The sequence below is a fragment of the Pelobates fuscus genome, chromosome 2 (assembly GCF_036172605.1).
Source record: "Pelobates fuscus isolate aPelFus1 chromosome 2, aPelFus1.pri, whole genome shotgun sequence".
Lineage (NCBI taxonomy): Eukaryota > Metazoa > Chordata > Amphibia > Anura > Pelobatidae > Pelobates > Pelobates fuscus.
Window position 1 is genome coordinate 449911476 of NC_086318.1, and position 19130 is coordinate 449930605.

General features: G+C 48.1%; 1 protein-coding gene across 7 annotated transcripts in view; it reads right to left on the minus strand.

The window, feature by feature from the left end:
- The window catches only part of KLC4 (kinesin light chain 4), a 104232-nt gene that overhangs the window by 51546 nt on the left and 33556 nt on the right, over positions 1 to 19130 (minus strand). For 6 of the 7 annotated variants that reach the window (XM_063444199.1, XM_063444202.1, XM_063444200.1 and 3 more), the window contains exons 8-12: positions 18271 to 18370; positions 18140 to 18192; positions 17816 to 17883; positions 16436 to 16544; positions 1879 to 2043 (exon numbers count right to left, since the gene is read on the minus strand). In XM_063444199.1, the coding sequence (XP_063300269.1) occupies positions 1879 to 2043; positions 16436 to 16544; positions 17816 to 17883; positions 18140 to 18192; positions 18271 to 18370 (495 nt within the window). The remainder of the gene's footprint in view (positions 1 to 1878; positions 2044 to 16435; positions 16545 to 17815; positions 17884 to 18139; positions 18193 to 18270; positions 18371 to 19130) is intronic. The other variant, XM_063444204.1, reaches the window with a different exon arrangement.

Genomic DNA, 19130 nt, shown 5'->3' on the forward strand with positions numbered 1-19130 from the left:
GTTTCTAAACACATTCTAATCAGAGACTCACCTAGCTAGAGCAGACTTTTTTTCCAGATTGGCACCTAGCAAGGGCACAGACATTCTAAATCAGAGGCATTTAACAAGGGGCATGAACAATCTAAACTTATAGGATCCAATAGAGCAGGCTTCCCCAAACTCCCTTCAGATGTTGCTGAAAAGGGACACTCCAGGCACCCAGACCACTTGTGCCCATTGGAGTGGTCTGGGTGCCAACTCCCACTTCTCTTTACCCTGCAAGTGTAATTATTGCAGTTTTTTTATAAACTGCAATAATTACCTCGCAGGGCTAACTCCACCTCTAGTGGCTGTCTACTAGACAGCCACTAGAGGGCACTTCCTGCATCATAGCACAGAAAACCTGTGCTAGAGCGTCGCTGGACGTCCTCACGCTGTGTGAGGACCTCCAGCATCGCTCAATTCCCCATTGGAAAGCATTGAAAGCGGTTTCAATTCTTTCCTATGGGGAGCTCTAATGCGCATGCGCAGCATGGCATTTAGTCTCCCCAGCCGGTGGGCGGGATCAGTCTCGCGCACTGGCCGACGTAATGCAGAGGAGGAGTGGTGGCAGAAGAAGCATCGACGTGGAACATGTCGCTGCCTCTGGTAAGTTACTGAAGGGGTTTTCACCCCTTCAGCAACCGGTGATTGGGGGGTGGGAGGGAGAGGGGACCTGCAGTGCCAGGAAAACAGATTGTTTTCCTGGCATTGGAGTTTCCCTTGAACTACAACTCCCATGATTCTATGAATGAAAAAGATAGACTAAGAATCATGCGAGTTGTAGTTCAGCAACATCTGGAGGGCCGGAGTTTGGGGAAGCCTGCAATAGAGCATCAACAGACAGCTAACGGAAACACTGACCTTCTAACCAGACACACGACCAATGGAAACACTGACCACCTAACCAGACACACGACCAATGGAAACACTGACCACCTAACCAGACACACGACCAATGGACACACTGACCACCTAACCAGACACACGACCAATGGACACACTGACCACCTAACCAGACACACGACCAATGGAAACACTAACCACCTTACCAGACACACGACCAATGGAAACACTGACCTTCTAACCATACACACGACCAATGGAAACACTGACCTTCTAACCAGACACACGACCAATGGGAACACTGACCTTCTAACCAGACACACGACCAATGGAAACACTGACCTTCTAACCAGACACACGACCAATGGAAACACTGACCTTCTAACCAGACACACGACCAATGAAAACACTGACCTTCTAACCAGACACACGACCAATGAAAACACTGACCTTCTAACCAGACACACAACCAATGGAAACACTAACCTAACCAGACACACGACCAATGGAAACACTGACCTAACCAGACACACGACCAATGGAAACACTGACCTTCTAACCGGACACACGACCAATGGAAACACTGACCTTCTAACCAGACACACGACCAATGGAAACACTGACCTTCTAACCAGACACACGACCAATGGAAACACTGACCTTCTAACCAGACACATAGCTAGCAGAAACACTAAGAATATATCCATAAATATATAGACTTAACAGAGGCACTAAAACTGTGCTGAGATGTATACACATCTATAGTATCTATACAACGATTGCAGGGCTACATAATCTCAAGGAAAACAGCAGCTTAACCCCAAGAACAATGAGTGCATGGCCCCTCCTCCCAGGGAAATGGCCACATGGCCCCAAAGAAAATGTTCTATGGTATTTTACCCCCCCCCCCCCCAAAAAAAAAGATGGTGGCTTCCTGCCTCTCCCTGTTGGATAATTGCACCCCTCCTTTGATCGCAGCGTTCCTGGATGTCCTGAGGAAGGATCTGTACTTACCCCACTCCACTCCACGCCTCCCATACTCACTTCTTCTGCCCCCTCAGTACCACTCTCATATTTGACGCTGCTTCGGGGGGTCTCACGGCCTTTCTTTCTCTGCTCAGGAGTCTCTCCATCCTTCAGCAGCTGAGCTACCTTGGTTTGGTTGACAGGATCCAGTCCCTGAAATTATTAAAACGGCATTTACTACAATGCTTCACTAATACGATTGACAACATTTGTTACCTAGCCCATAAATGGAAAACAAACTATTTTACAAACATAGAATGTGACGGTAGATAAGAGCCATTCAGTCTGCCCAATTCTCTTAATACTTTCATTAGTCTCTTACATCTAGGATAGCCTTTTGCCTATCCCACACATGCTTAAACTCCCTCACTGATGAGAGTTAGTAAAAGCGTGGCACACACAAAGAAGAGGAAACCGGAAGCTGGATGGAGGATGGTAGGTATTTACAAATAATAAGAGTCGTTCTATTGTAAGCTCGTGGGCTCTAACCAAAGTACTTTGATGGCTAGATCTCAGTTTACAGACAGGGAACACTTCACCATCTGTATTGTCTGTGTATAGTGTACTGCTGTGCATTGACGCTTTATAAATTCTAACAATAATTAGAACTACATTCACAATAACATGGTTAACGGCTGATCTTTGTCAGGGAAAGACTTATAACACATTTAAAGGTCAGAAAACGTAAGTTTTAGTAAGAATGAACCTTTATACATGTCACGGTCATTAGCAAACTTGGAAATTAACACTAACGGACAGTTAGCCTAAGGACTGTCCCCATAATGGGTAACCTGTACTATTGGCAGGGACAATTTTAAGTTTCAAAGAGTATCAGCAAGAAAAGGATACGGCTGGAGATTGGAAGAGAAGACTGGGCTGGGGGAGGGAGCCACCACTTTATCGTGGGGGGGTGTTCACCACTAGGGCCTGCGGGGAAGGGAGCCGCCAGCCCCTCAGCTGAAAGGAGAAAGAGGTAGAGCACTACGGACAAGCTTTAGTGGAAGCCTGTGGCTTGAACCTCCATCCGGTGCAAACCTCAGTAATGGTGCCCATTAGTGACATTAGAGGAAGCATTTACTGTGCTTGGCACCCGATGGAGCACTGTGCCCCTGCTGAGAGATGGATAGGATATATAGATAATCCACCATATAAATAAACAAACAAAAACGATATTATGGAATTAACATGTCTGTGATATTATATCATCAACCATGAGAACAGGGAAATGTTAATCCTGCACTTTCTATAGAGCCCACTTTTTTTCAAATGATTTGATAGTAAAAAGTAGTCAGCGAGCTGCAGTGGTTATGGTGCTCTATTCCATATCTGTACTTTTCACGTTGCTTTTAACGCACAGTGTGTTTAAGCGACACTGTCATGGCCGAATCCCCCCCCCCCCCCCCCCCAACTCCCTAGTCACCCCCAAATGCCCCTAAGCCCCCCACATTACCTATTTTTTATCTTTATTTTCTTCCCCAACCTATATTCAGGGTGCCGCCATCTTTGTGTGGGTAGATGAAGTACCTGTGGGACAGGTCATCTGCCCACACTAGATAGCGCTGTGAGATTCCCGCACATGCCCAGTTAAACACATGAGCATGCGAACGGGAATTTCATCCATTCATTCCTTCGGCAGAAAGACAAATGAATTAAAAGAAATGTCAGACGAACAAACACACACCGAAGATCAGTGTTAGTTTGTTTGTTCGGTTTATTACAAGGAGGGAGCTACCGGCGTGCACCTCCCTCCTTGTAAAATGTAAAGATAGAAGAGCAGGGAGCAGAGCTCCCCACCACTTCCTAAGCCCCCCATGTCCTACCTTACTCTATGGGGGTCAATATGCTCCCCGTAATAGCATAAGGGAGATTAAAATATCCTGAATGCCCCTACTCTATATACCACGAGTAGGGGCATGTCTACTAAACAGTGCGTAGCCTATGGCTGCTCACTGTTAAAAAAAAAAAAAAAGAAAAGAAAAGAAAACCCTAGTACCCCCCCACGGCCCCCACCCCTGAGCGGAGGGTGGAGGCCCTAAATAACAATAAGATAACAATAACAATCCTAAGAACTTTCCCACGCTGTGTAAAATGACACAGAGCACTCGGATTGGCTTAAACCAGAGTGTTCTGAGCCTAATTGCAGGACAGGGCAAGGCTTTATAAATGTATTTTAATTTAGTGCCCCCACCCAGGGAGAGAAGAGGAATCGATTAAAGAAAGGTAAGTTCGGCATGACAGTGCCGCTTTAATTTGTACATTTGGGGGGGATGACATTTTTACATGCATGTTGCATTTTTGCAGAGTATTTCTTACACTTGATATGTACCTCTGTCATAAAAAAACATAACAAATCATGCTCAGTTACCTCTTCTGAGTAAAACAATATGCCCAATGTATGACCTAGACATTATTTTGTGAAGTTACAGTGCTGTGAAAGAAACGTGACAAGTTCAGGTTTTTAAGTGTGAATTTTCATGGAGGGTTTTGATGCGTCCATGTCCCACTTTGGAGTGCTTGAGCAGGCTACATATTACAATTACCCCATAAAGGTATACCATTTCTTACAGAAGATATCCCAGAGCAATTAAAAAGGTCTATTTTGAGCCTTAGCGTGGGATAATTTTTCCGCTAGCTTGTACTAAGTGTAGTGGTAATAAGCATTTTTTCTGCCCTTTTCACACACAAAGGGAGTTTGCGCAGTATATTTTGTAGGGATCGACTGATTATCGGTTTTACCGATATTATCGGCAAGCGTTTACTTACCTCCCAGCAGCTCCCCAGTCTAAATCTTGCGAGTCCCGTTGCCGTCAGAGCTGCTGGGAGGTAAGTAACAGCTTGCTGCCGGCCCCCCACTGCACAGCACATGCCACTGGACCACCAGAGACTGGCATAGCCCCCCTCCCATGCCAGGTAACAAGCAGAGAGGGGGGCCAAAAAAATTTAAATAAAACATATAAGCATTAAAAAAAATTATAAAAAATGTCTCCCCCCCCCCCCATTTTACACAAATCACATCCCTTCAGGAACACACACTACACACTCTGTATATAATGTACCTTTGCCAGGTATATGTGGATGTTGAAGGGGCACATTTGAGACGCAGCCATTCAGTTTTTTTCTAACTTTCACGTTTTACGCTGTGTCCATGTTCCATTTTGGAGTAGTTTAGATGGTTGGTTATTCAAACTTCCCCACAAACACATACTATTTATTAAAGAATACACCCTGGGGTAATTCAAAAGGCATATTGTGAACCTTAGCGTGGGATCATTTTTTCACTAGTATGTTCCAAGTGTAGTGGTAATTAGCATTTTTTAATGTATTTTTTTAATTTGTAAAACTCGTTTTTAAACTTTTTTTTTTATTACCTATTTAATGTTTTAAACTTTAACTTTTTTACACTTTTACATTTTTTTTTTTTAGAAACTTCTCTTTTATCGTTAACCCCTAACTAGCAGTAAGCAGCACTAACAGTAAATTCCCCACTTTCCCATAACTCCCACCCACCCCAGCTAGCAAAATATTTAATTATACAATATTTAAATTAGTTAATTAAATAAATTGAACCCCTGAGGGTTAAAAAATAAATAAAAGTTAATCGTCAGGGGTTAAAAAAAATTAGATCACAGTATAATACTGTGATCTGTATTTTGATCACTGTAGGCAGTGATCGACTGGCAGGGAAGGGGTTAATTTTTATTTGGACTGGGTAAAGGGGTTTAAAAAAAAAAACAAAAACTTTTTTTTTTACTTTTTAAAGCTTATTTTAAAACTTAACGTTAACCCCTAGTTAGCCTAACACCAAATCCCCTAATTCCCCACTAACTTCCACCCATCCCAGCTAGCTAAATTTTTAAATATTTTAATTAATAAATAAAATTAATTTAACCACTGAGGGTTAAAAAAAAAAAGTGTCACTTAAAGTACCATCACATCTAACAGTTATGGAGCGATCCAAACAACCCACACAGGTTTCACACGCTCATCTATTAAATGGGGGCCAAAGAACACTTACTGATGAGCTCTGTCCAGGAAGCAAAAAACAAAGAAATGTAACATCAGTGTAACGGATCACCTGGCACCCCGACTGAGTACCTCCGTTAATGGATGCTCCTAGTGCTTCCTGAGGGCTCCAAGCACTCTGGCAGACACCATAATCACCGAATCCAAGAAAACTTTAAATTCTCCCAAGCGTATGAATGCTGTAGACCATTGAATAGGAACCATACGAATAGGCTTGTACCCCTAGCAGTCAACTGGAACAGCATACAATAAATCCTTCCCCCAATAATGAGACGACACATCACTTTGAGGTTAAAACAGGAACTCTGGACTGGCTCATCCAGCCTGGCTTTTATTACACTTGTACACTTACAGGCCACACCCAGGGGGAGGCATAAAATAACCAATCACATACATGGTACAACCCACACATCCCCTCCCCTCAGATAACCAGTTAACATAATTATTACAGCCAGGAAAACTACAGTTTTTATACATGTGCTATAACTTTAAATCCATCCAATCTTCCTAAAAACTGCATATTTAGAATCAGCACACTTTAAACATACACCCTTCCAAAAATCAGCCAAATCCCTCCAGTGGATCAAAAGTTAGCTGGAAGTCCTTTATGACCGACCGCAAGCACAACCCATAGATTTGGGCTGTGCGGCCGGTCAATTTCATGCGAAAAAACGACTAAGTCCCATTTCGAACGGGACTTAGTCTCTGGAGCTGCAAGTTCAGTATGGGAGAAGGTAAGGGTCAGCGGTGTTCGGCAAAATGTGTAGCCGATTTTGGTTCCACAGAATCTTTAGCATATACCGCTGACCGCGTTCGACTGAACCAAGATGGCCGCCGCCACGTGCAATTGACCTGCAGTAACCTCACAGCCTGGGAGGTAAATTGCCTGCACACTTTAGCTTCTGGGTGGTCCGCCTGTGTGGTACTTGGTTCAGTAAGCCCTATTTACTGAACCAAGTGGGGGAAAGCCAGGAACAAGTTATTTTACAGGTCTGGGGACATAGTCTTAAAGGGACATTGTTCACCAAAGTTACAAGATGTCCCCAGCCGGTTCTTAAAGGGCCATACACACCAAATAAAAGTCCATACGTTTTCAGGGGCCATAGTCTTAAAGGGTATTGTTACCCAAAGTCTCAATATGTCCCCAGACAGTTCTTAAAGGGCCAGCAGCAGTACAATAAAATACCATTCACTGTGCTTAAAGGGCCAGTAGCCGCCATATAAAGTACAATATGCCCAAAATAACCCAGGGGCCATAGTCAGTAGGTAGGAGGCTAGCAAACAGGCTTCTCCAGGGCCCAGTGGCGAGGTTGGTTTCGCCACAATCAGAAACAGGACAAACTCCCTAAACATGACCACATACCTTCGATCTCCATGGAAACCAATCCACTAGCACAATGATCTAAATAATGACCCCTCTCTATAATCCCACCTCACACAATGATCTATATAATGACCCCTCTCCATAATCCCACCTCACACAATGATCTAAATAATGACCCTTCTCTATAATCCCACCTCACACAATCATCTAAATAATGACCCCTCTCCATAATCCTACCTCACACAATGACCTAAATAATGACCCCTCTCCATAATCCAACCTCACACAATGATCTAAATAATGACCCCTTCTCCATAATCCCACCTCACACAATGATCTACATAATGACCCCTCTCCATAATCCCACCTCACACAATGATCTAAATAATGACCCCTCTCTCCATAATCCTACCTCACACAATGACCTAAATAATGACCCCTCTCCATAATCCCACCTTCACACAATGATCTAAATAATGACCCCTCTCTATAATCCCACCTCACACAATGATCTAAATAATGACCCCTCTCCATAATCCCACCTCAAACAATGACCCCTCTCTATAATCCCACCTCACACAATGATCTAAATAATGACCCCTTTCTATAATCCCACCTCACACAATGATCTAAATAATGACCCCTCTCCATAATCCCACCTCACACAATAACCCCTCTCTATAATCCCACCTCACACAATGATCTAAATAATGACCTCTCTCCATAATCCCACCTCACACAATGATCTAAATAATGACCCTTCTCTATAATCCCACCTCACACAATGATCTAAATAATGACCCCTCTCCATAATCCTACTGTGAAGGATTTTTCATGTATTTGCCTGTGGGCCCTCAGTTAAACCTTCTCCCTGCTGTTTAAATGCCTGTATCTGTTCAGTTCAATATGTATGTACCACTTTAAGAACATTTTTCAAAAGTTGACAGTTGGCAGTTAACTCCTTGAGCCATGATTAAATTGGCAGTTGTCTCCCTGAATGGTGTTTCTTCTGGTTACTGGGGGATTTGGGATATTACCACCTTCTATACCAGCGGAGATCTGGGGATTTAATATTGCAGTCCCGTTACAACTGGTTGGCAGCGGCGGGATTTTCCCTTCTACTTCTGTTACAACAAGCTTTCCAAGCAGACACTGGGAACAGTGAATGGAAGGCTGGTACACCCTGCTTAAAAGAGATACACTGAAAGAGCTACTGGAAGCTCGTGGAAGGATTGCTAGCAACAAAACCAAGCAGGTCATTATAGCAGAGTTAATGGAGCTAGACCGAGAGAACTTGGTTGCAGCAATGCCAGCTGTACAAGAGATGGAGACACCAGTGATTCAGGAGGAGGAATCACCAGCCAACAAAGAAATGAGGGAGAAACTAGCATGATTCGGTCCGAACCCAACGGCTGACATTATTCTGAAAGTAATGAGCCTTTTAGCGGAGGAGGCTAAACAAAAAAGAGACGCAGAGCTACAATTAAAACTGGCAGCGGTCCAGCAGGAAGCAGCACACTCCCCAAACAGTGAGTACAACACAGCGGATACAAAGAAAATTCCGTTCAGCGCTTTTAAAGCTTTTGACGAAAAAGACTGTGAGATTGATAACTATTTAGCAGATTTTCAGCGACAATGTAACCTGCACCGGATAGCTAAGGAAGAATGGGTTTCGATATTGTCAGGAAAGCTGTCAGGCAAAGCCTCTGATGCTTTCCGGGCTGTACCAGAACAGGAGATCCATAGCTACGCCAGGGTTAAAGAAGCACTCCTGGCCCGTTATGCAGTAACCCCAGAGTCCTACCGACAGAAGTTCAGGGACTCACGCAAAACCGCTAAAGATTCCTACGTGGAATGGGCATGCCAGTTATCCCTGTCGGCTTCAAACTGGGTTAACAGTAGCCAGGCCGCCACCGCGGAGGAGATTTTGCAACTGATACTCCTGGAACAGTTTTACAACCATATCCAGGCGGATGTCAAAGACTGGGTGAGAGACCGCAGGCCCCTGTCTCTACCAGAGGCCGCCAAGTTGGCGGATGAGTATGCGGATACTCGCAAAACTAACCAAGTCGCACCATGGGTACAACCTCCAAAACCTTCAGTGCCATCACACCCACCAGCAGCCCGATACCAACCCCCTAACCGACCGGTGACTTCTAACTCTCGCTACCCACGACAGGATGTCAGCGAGCTACGTTGCTTCCGGTGCCGACAGCTGGGTCACATCCGACAGAATTGCCCCATGGTCAACCACACCAGGTCAAATTGGTCTCGACCTGGGTACCAGCAACCACCAGCAGCAGCCCATTGTGTAGATTCGACTTGGGGTCCCAAGGAGCTGGGTCAGGAAGAACCATTGGGCACCCTTTACGAAGCCCTCATGGTGCAATCCACCGTCACAGACAATCGGAAACACCATTGCCAACTGGTCATGGTTAACGGCAAGACAGCACGGGGATTAAGAGACAGTGGTGCGACCATCACGCTAGTACAACGACATCTCATTAACGCATCGGAGAAGCCGGGGAAATCAATTGCTGTGAGAGTGGCAGGGGGGGGAGTGTATCGCATTCCTACCGCACAAGTACACCTGGACTGGGGTGCGGGAGCTGGCAAAGTTCAAGTGGGCGTAATGAAAGACTTACCCTCTGAAGTCGTGTTGGGCAATGACATTGGGCCCCTGACTTCGGCATTCGCCTCAACCACCGCTCAAGAGGCCCACGCAGTAACCACCAGAGCACAAAGTCGCGCTGCCGAGAGCCACCCGCTTCCTACTGAGACCCAGGTAAGCCAACCCGACCTACCCCTGACTATAGAACCCCTTCCCTGGGACACCCCAGAAGACTTTGGGCGGGAAGTGACCGGAGACCCTTCCCTCAGAAAGTATCGAGAGAAGGCCAGGCGGGGAATGGGGGGGTTAGAGAAGGAACAGTTTATCTGGGAAAAAGGCCGCTTGTACAGGCTCACTGAGACACGGGTTAACACACCTGGGCCTAGGCAAAAACGCCAGCTGGTAGTTCCACGGAAATACCGGCGGGAGTTATTGAGAATTGGGCACGACGTTCCTCTGGCAGGACACTTGGGAATACGCAGGACGGGATATCGGGTAACCCAGAACTTTTTCTGGCCTGGGGTATCCGATGACGTCCGGGCGTATTGCCAGACGTGCGAGATATGTCAACGCATAGGTAAGAAGGGAGACCACCCAAAGGCTAAACTGGTCTCCATGCCCATAATTGAAGAACCGTTCACGAGGGTAGCCGTGGACATCATAGGACCCTTGGCCCAACCTAGCCGCTCCGGCAAACGTTATATCCTCACAGTGGTAGATTACGCCACCCGTTACCCCGAAGCGGTGGCCCTTTCTAACATACAGGCTGAGACGGTGGCAGATGCGCTAGTCCGGATATTCTCCCGAGTGGGCTTTCCCAAGGAGGTACTGTCCGACCAAGGTACACAGTTCACGGCCGAGGTAACCCAGCAGATATGGAAAGTCTGTGGAGTTAAATCCCTGACTAGTTCCCCATACCACCCCCAGACTAATGGCCTGTGTGAACGCTTCAACGGGACGCTAAAGCAAATGTTGAAGTCGTTCACGGGGGCGTACAAGGATTGGGAGCGGTTCCTTCCACACCTTCTCTTTGCCTACCGAGAGGTGCCGCAGGAATCAACCGGATTCTCACCCTTCGAACTCCTATATGGGAGGCGGGTGAGGGGGCCTTTAGATCTTATCAAGGACCACTGGGAGGGTCAGACGGAGATTGAGGGGACCCCGGTTGTACCTTATGTGCTGGAACTGCGGGACCGCATGGAGGAACTCGCCCAGGCGGTGCAGGGAAACCTCCGGGCGGCCCAGCAGCGTCAGAGGGTATGGTATGACCGACGGGCGAGGCACCGGAGCTTTCAGATCGGCCAAAAAGTCATGGTGCTAAGACCGGTCCGAACAGACAAGCTCCAGGCCGCCTGGCAGGGCCCCTACAAAGTTATAGGGCAGATATGCGACACCACCTACACCATAGCTAGCTGCGAGGATGAGGATGTGAAGCAAACCTTTCACATCAACATGCTTAAGGCCTATCAGGAACGGGCAGAGGAAGTGACCGCTATCTGTGCACCAGCAGGGGAAGACACAGAGACACTACCTCTTCCCGACCTATTGGGCAGCAACGAAGGGAGGACCCAGATAGAGAAAGTCCAACTAGGCGAACAGCTGGGACCACAAGAGAGGGCTCAAGCTGTCCGCTTGCTAGAAACCAAACAGGCCACATTCTCTCAGGAGCCTGGGTACACACTCCTAGCCGTCCACAAGGTGGAGACTCCAGGGCAAGCACCCCTGAGGCAGCCCCCTTACCGTATTCCGGAAGCAGTCCGAGAAGGGATGCGGAAGGAAATCGATGAGATGCTTCGGCTAGGGGTAATAGAACACTCGGAAAGTCCTTGGGCCTCGCCGGTAGTCCTAGTACCAAAGAAGGACGGGACAACCCGCTTCTGCGTGGATTACCGGCGACTCAACGACAAAACAGTTTCTGACGCCTATCCAATGCCGCGGATGGACGAACTGCTTGACCGTATCTCTGCAGGGAAGTATCTGACCACAATTGACCTATGTAAGGGATATTGGCAGATTCCCCTAGCAGAAGATGCCATACCCAAGTCTGCCTTCATCACCCCGTTCGGCCTATACCAATTCCGGGTTATGCCATTCGGGATGAAGAACGCCCCGGCCACCTTCCAACGGATGGTGGACCAATTACTGGGAGGTCTCCAGGACTACGCATGCGCCTACCTGGATGACATCGCCATCCATAGCGATACCTGGGAAGCGCACCTAGAACATGTAGGGGTAGTATTAGATAGGATAAAGGGGGCCGGGCTGACCTTGAAACAAGACAAATGTCATTTGGGTATGGCGGAGGTACTATATTTGGGCCACCGAGTAGGATGTGGTAAGCAACGGCCGGAGCCGGCTAAGATCGAGGCCGTTGCCAATTGGCCCACTCCCCAAACCAAGACACAAGTCATGGCTTTCTTGGGCACAGCCGGCTATTACAGACGCTTTGTACCAGACTATAGCGCCCTAGCCAAACCCCTGACCGACCTGACCAAAAAGAAGTTACCCCGACAAGTCCTGTGGTCCCCGGAATGCGAGGTGGCTTTCCAAGCACTAAAGAATGCTCTTGTTAATGCTCCAGTGTTGGTTACCCCAGATCCTAACAAAAGGTTTATTGTCCACACAGACGCTTCAATGTTTGGACTGGGGGCAGTACTAAGCCAGATCGGAGAGGATGGGGGAGAGCACCCGGTGGCATACCTGAGTCGGAAGTTGTTGCCAAGGGAGGTCAGTTATGCCACCATTGAGAAGGAGTGTTTGGCCTTGGTATGGGCACTCAAAAAACTCACACCCTATCTCTATGGCCGGGCCTTCACCCTCATCACGGATCACAATCCCCTAGTTTGGCTCAACCGGGTCTCAGGGGATAACGCCCGTTTGCTGCGCTGGAGCCTGGCGTTACAGCCCTATGACTTTACTATTCATTATCGCCCAGGCAAGCAAAACGAGAATGCTGATGGACTGTCGCGCCAAACGAACTTGGCCTCAGATTAAAAACTTTGGAAAAACCCGTCAACCCTATTGGACCAGGAAAGGTCCAACCGAGTTGCCGGAGCAGGGAGAAAAAGGGGGGCCATTGTGAAGGATTTTTCATGTATTTGCCTGTGGGCCCTCAGTTAAACCTTCTCCCTGCTGTTTAAATGCCTGTATCTGTTCAGTTCAATATGTATGTACCACTTTAAGAACATTTTTCAAAAGTTGACAGTTGGCAGTTAACTCCTTGAGCCATTATTAAATTGGCAGTTGTCTCCCTGAATGGTGTTTCTTCTGGTTACTGGGGGATTTGGGATCTTACCTTCTATACCAGCGGAGATCTGGGGATTTAATATTGCAGTCCCGTTATACCTACCTCACACAATGATCTAAATAATGAACCCTCTCCATAATCCCACCTCACACAATGATCTAAATAATGACCCCTCTCTCCATAATCCCACCTCACACAATGATCTAAATAATGACTCCTCTCTATAATCCTACCTTCACACAATGATCTACTGACCCCTCTCTATAATCCCACCTCACACAATGATCTAAATAATGACCTCTCTCCCTAATCCCACCTCACACAATGATCTAAATAATGACCTCTCTCCATAATCCCACCTCACACAATGATCTAAATAATGACCTCTCTCCATAATCCCACCTCACACAATGATCTAAATAATGACCTCTCTCCATAATCCCACCTCACACAATGATCTAAATAATGACCTCTCTCCATAATCCCACCTCACACAATGATCTAAATAATGACCTCTCTCCATAATCCCACCTCACACAATGATCTAAATAATGACCCCTCTCCATAATCCTACCTCACACAATGATCTAAATAATGACCCCTCTCCATAATCCCACCTCACACAATGATCTAAATAATGACCCCCTCCATAATCCTACCTCACACAATGATCTAAATAATGACCCCTCTCCATAATCCCACCTCACACAATGATCTAAATAATGACCCCTCTCTATAATCCCACCTCACAAATGATCTAAATAATGACCCCTCTCCATAATCGTACCTCACACAATGATCTAAATAATGACCCCTCTCTTTAATCACACCTCACACAATGATCTAAATAATGACCCCTCTCCATAATCGTACCTCACACAATGATCTAAATAATGACCCCTCTCCATAATCCTACCTCACACAATGATCTAAATAATGACCCCCTCCATAATCCTACCTCACACAATGATCTAAATAATGACCCCTCTCCATAATCCCACCTCACACAATGATCTAAATAATGACCCCTCTCTATAATCCCACCTCACAAATGATCTAAATAATGACCCCTCTCCATAATCGTACCTCACACAATGATCTAAATAATGACCCCTCTCTTTAATCCCACCTCACACAATGATCTAAATAATGACCCCTCTCCATAATCCCACCTCACACAATGATCTAAATAATGACCCCTCTCTATAATCCCACCTCACACAATGATCTACTGAATGAACTCTCTCCCAATAATCCAATCACTCACCTCTCTATGATTTACTGAATTTACATGTATAAATCTGTGCTGTAAAATATTTTTTTTTTAAAACACAGAAAAGACATCTACTGGTTATGATTCCTAGTGGATATGCTAACTTTTATTTCAGCTTTAATTGTTTTGGGGTAAGTCTACGAGCTTTACACATCTGGGTCTATGTTTGATCATTTTCTGCTGAATCGGCTTCAGCTCTGCCTGGTAAAATGGAGTTTCTAAGTAAGTTATGGCCTGGCTTTGATTGGACCATTTTAATTCATGCAGCTTCAGTTTTAACCATTGGTTGGTTTAAAGTCATTATCTTGCTGGAAGGTAAGCCTTCACCTCCGCCTAAAGCATCTCAGGTTTCCTCAAAAATTGTCTTGTATATCCAGTTTCCCTCCATTCCAGCCAGTTTCTCGGTCAGGGTTAATGAAAATAGTCACCACAGTATGCTACAGCCGTGCTTCACTCTGGTGATGGTAATGAGCAGTAATGACTGTCACACTGGATTTTGGAGAATAAAATGTCAAAATTTCGTGTCATCGGGCTGAAGAATCGTTTTCACACGTTTGTTGGTTAAGATACCCCATGCATGCTGCAGGTTGTTCCATCTAGTCTCATGGTTATTTCTCTGCCTAATGCCATTCTTACAGTTTGTGTTGGATAGACTTCTCTGGGCAGAGTCTCAGTTGTATCATTATCAGTTTGTTTAATAATGGATTTAAACATTGCTCCAGGGATTATCAAAGTTTGGATCTTTTCTTTAATCCAAATATCTAATTGATTGCTGCATTTCCAGAATTTTAGCTGTGACTTGTTTTGATCCTTGGTCTTCACAAAGCTGTTTGGTTTAGCTATTAACTCTAAAACTCTGGGTTATCACACAATTAAAAAAAAAAAAAACACTTTACTTGCCGGTTTTAACACTTAATGGAAAATTCCAAAAGTGAACCCTGAAGACCGCTATGACAACCTGTGACGGACCACCTAGCACCCCGACCGGGTGCCTACACCAATCGATGCTCCTAGTGCTCACTGAGGACTCCAAGCACTCCACCAGACACCATCAGCAACGTAGTCCCCACGTCCAGCGTTACAGCTTGGCTGTGGTCTCGCCGTCCTCCACCCACCCAGGACCCAAGACCAGGATCCAGCATCCAGTGGGCAGACCTCTCGTACTCCAGAGAGTATAGCAGGAACAGCTCTTATAAGAGCGAGTGGTTATAATCCCAGGGGAGTATAGCGATATAGCAATCCCCAGGGTAGATACAGCCGTTTCCCCCACACACGAGACGAGGCTCTATGTTGAGGGTAAGCAGGAACTGATTTATTGGTAGCCACACTGGCCTTTTATGCAGGTCCCCATGCAAGGAGTACTCCCACATGGACCTTGTGGGGAACTACAATATAAAATTACAGACCAATGACAAAAGGTGTTTAAATGCACGACACTCCCATATACAAACATGCAATACCTCCCCTCTGCCTGGGAGATAATGGAGTCCCCCTCCTTCCTAGTCTCCTCCCAGCTGTGAATACCTTCATACAACTGTTCCATCTCTGGCCACATCTCACACTCATACTCAGTGGAGCTCAGCAACTTTCCACCCACCCAGGATCCCCCTAAATATACAGCATGCTCCTGCAGCTGTTTGAGATTCTCCCTCAATTACCTCGTCATTCCCCTAACATCTTACCAATAGCTGCTTCTCTCTGTTAACTCGTTCAGCCATCACCTCAAAATTTCCCCCCTGCTACCTACCTTTTGTCTCAAATCCCCACGGTATACTTTAGATCGTAAGCTCATGGGCCATCTAGCTAAGCACTTTGTATAAAAGAGCCCCAATGGCTAGATATCAGCTTACGGGCAGGGCTCTCTCTACCTCTTGTATTTGTCTGTGTATATTGTACGTTCTCCACTAATTGTACAGCGCTGTGGAATCTGTTGGCGCTTTATAAATACCAGTAATAAATACACAACCCCCACATACATCTCTGGCATACAGCGCTATGGCAACAACCCCCGTATAGAACTCTATGAATATTACACAGTGCCACCTTCTGAAACTTTATCTCTACTACCTGTCGGCGTGATCGGACTGCACATTCCTCCAATGTCTCGGCGGCCTCCAGTTTGCCCTGACGCCGGTACAGTGCACCAAGATTGCGCAGCGTAGTGTTAACAGTGGGGCTGGGAAACGGTGGATGAGAAAGGCACAGGATTAATGTACAGCTTCCTATGGAGAACCTCAAACTCATCTCAATAAACAGTTTGGGAATCTCAGTTTCATTTCAATGTAGTGGATTTAATACAAAGCTGTTCTATATTGATTCTATATTTGAGTGTGTTAACGTTTTCCTAAGGCTGTAAGTGACTGCATTAAAATCATGTTCTGATGGGCGTTCGGCTTGGGTGCAGAGAGTGACGTGATTGAGAAAATGGAGAAACAATTTTAGGCAACAAAATCCAAGAAAACATTTCCACAATTTGTAAAGAGAGAGAATGGCTGGATGAAAGTTGCAGAGTAAGGGAGGGCGTGATGGGGCCGCCCGCAGGGAGGGCGTGATGGGGCCGCCCGCAGGGAGGGCGTGATGGGGCCGCCCGCAGGGAGGGCGTGATGGGGCCGCCCGCAGGGAGGGCGTGATGGGGCCGCCCGCAGGGAGGGCGTGATGGGGCCGCCCGCAGGGAGGGCGTGATGGGGCCGCCCGCAGGGAGGGCGTGATGGGGCCGCCCGCAGGGAGGGCGTGATGGGGCCGCCCGCAGGGAGGGCGTGATGGGGCCGCCCGCAGGGAGGGCGTGATGGGGCCGCCCGCAGGGAGGGCGTGATGGGGCCGCCCGCAGGGAGGGCGTGATGGGGCCGCCCGCAGGGAGGGCGTGATGGGGCCGCCCGCAGGGAGGGCGTGATGGGGCCGCCCGCAGGGAGGGCGTGATGGGGCCGCCCGCAGGGAGGGCGTGATGGGGCCGCCCGCAGGGAGGGCGTGATGGGGCCGCCCGCAGGGAGGGCGTGATGGGGCCGCCCGCAGGGAGGGCGTGATGGGGCCGCCCGCAGGGAGGGCGTGATGGGGCCGCCCGCAGGGAGGGCGTGATGGGGCCGCCCGCAGGGAGGGCGTGATGGGGCCGCCCGCAGGGAGGGCGTGATGGGGCCGCCCGCAGGGAGGGCGTGATGGGGCCGCCCGCAGGGAGGGCGTGATGGGGCCGCCCGCAGGGAGGGCGTGATGGGGCAGCCCGCAGGGAGGGCGTGATGGGGCAGCCCGCAGGGAGGGCGTGATGGGGCCGCCCGCAGGGAGGGCGTGATGGGGCCGCCCGCAGGGAGGGCGTGATGGGGCCGCCCGCAGGGAGGGCGTGATGGGGCCACCCGCAGGGAGGGCGTGATGGGGCCACCCGCAGGGAGGGCGTGATGGGGCCACCCGCAGGGAGGGCGTGATGGGGCCACCCGCAGGGAGGGCATGTGAGTTACATACCTGTTGACTCTGCAGGCTTTGTACCAGCCTCCGTACTCTGAATAAGGGGTACTGTCATTGTGGGACGTCTGTAAAGGAAGAAGAGGAGGCTGAATTAGCCATTTCTTGGTGTTTGCCTTCCTCACACTGGTACAAAGATGCCGTTTTTTCCTCTTTGTAGAGATTCAGAGATGCTGCACTCTGAGGGAACAGACTGGAACCAACACCACCCCATAATAAAACACACATTTCCCTTTGTAGGGAGTTAATTATTGCATGAGAGTGTCTTATTTGGCTTAAAAATGTGGTCTCTCGTGGACCCACAACAGAAAAAGATGTTCTCACCTTGCTCATCTCCTCTCTCTCCTCAGCGTGCATCCAGATTGGCTTGTGATCATCTGAGGAAGACAGGGGCACAGTGAGCAGAGGAAGTCACAGATAATAAGCTGGCTGCCATGAGGGGAGCAGGAACTCACCATCAACAGATCCAAACTCTTTAACGTGAGCCTGAGTGAGGATATCTTTATACAGCTGCTCAGCCGCCTTGTACTTGCCTTGCTTCAGGTAACAGGAGGCCTGAGGGGACACATTGTTACCAGCATTCATTCTGCAAAGTATTGTCACCACATCCAGCGCTATTAACCACTAACCAACCGCACACAGAATACCAAGAGTTACTTTCTTACTACACTGCGATACATTTTGTACTTTGAGGGCAACCTAGAGAAATGAGTAAAACGGACGATCTAAAGAGAGAGTGGAAGAAACTTGGAAACTCTTGAGACGGGGAATTTAGTGGTCAGAATCAAGGAGAAAAGGGGGGGGATGGAAAGATTTAGAAAGTGAAATCCATAGGGAGCAAGCGACCAATAGAAAGTGGGGAGGGCGAGCGAGCGAGCTGCCGACAAAGTGGGGAGGGCGAGCGAGCGAGCTGCCGACAAAGTGGGGAGGGCGAGCGAGCGAGCTGCCGACAAAGTGGGGAGGGCGAGCGAGCGAGCTGCCGACAAAGTGGGGAGGGCAGGCGAGCGAGCTGCCGACAAAGTGGGGAGGGCAGGCGAGCGAGCTGCCGACAAAGTGGGGAGGGCGAGCGAGCGAGCTGCCGACAAAGTGGGGAGGGCGAGCGAGCGAGCTGCCGACAAAGTGGGGAGGGCGAGCGAGCGAGCTGCCGACAAAGTGGGGAGGGCGAGCGAGCGAGCTGCCGACAAAGTGGGGAGGGCGAGCGAGCGAGCTGCCGACAAAGTGGGGAGGGCGAGCGAGCGAGCTGCCGACAAAGTGGGGAGGGCGAGCGAGCGAGCTGCCGACAAAGTGGGGAGGGCGAGCGAGCGAGCTGCCGACA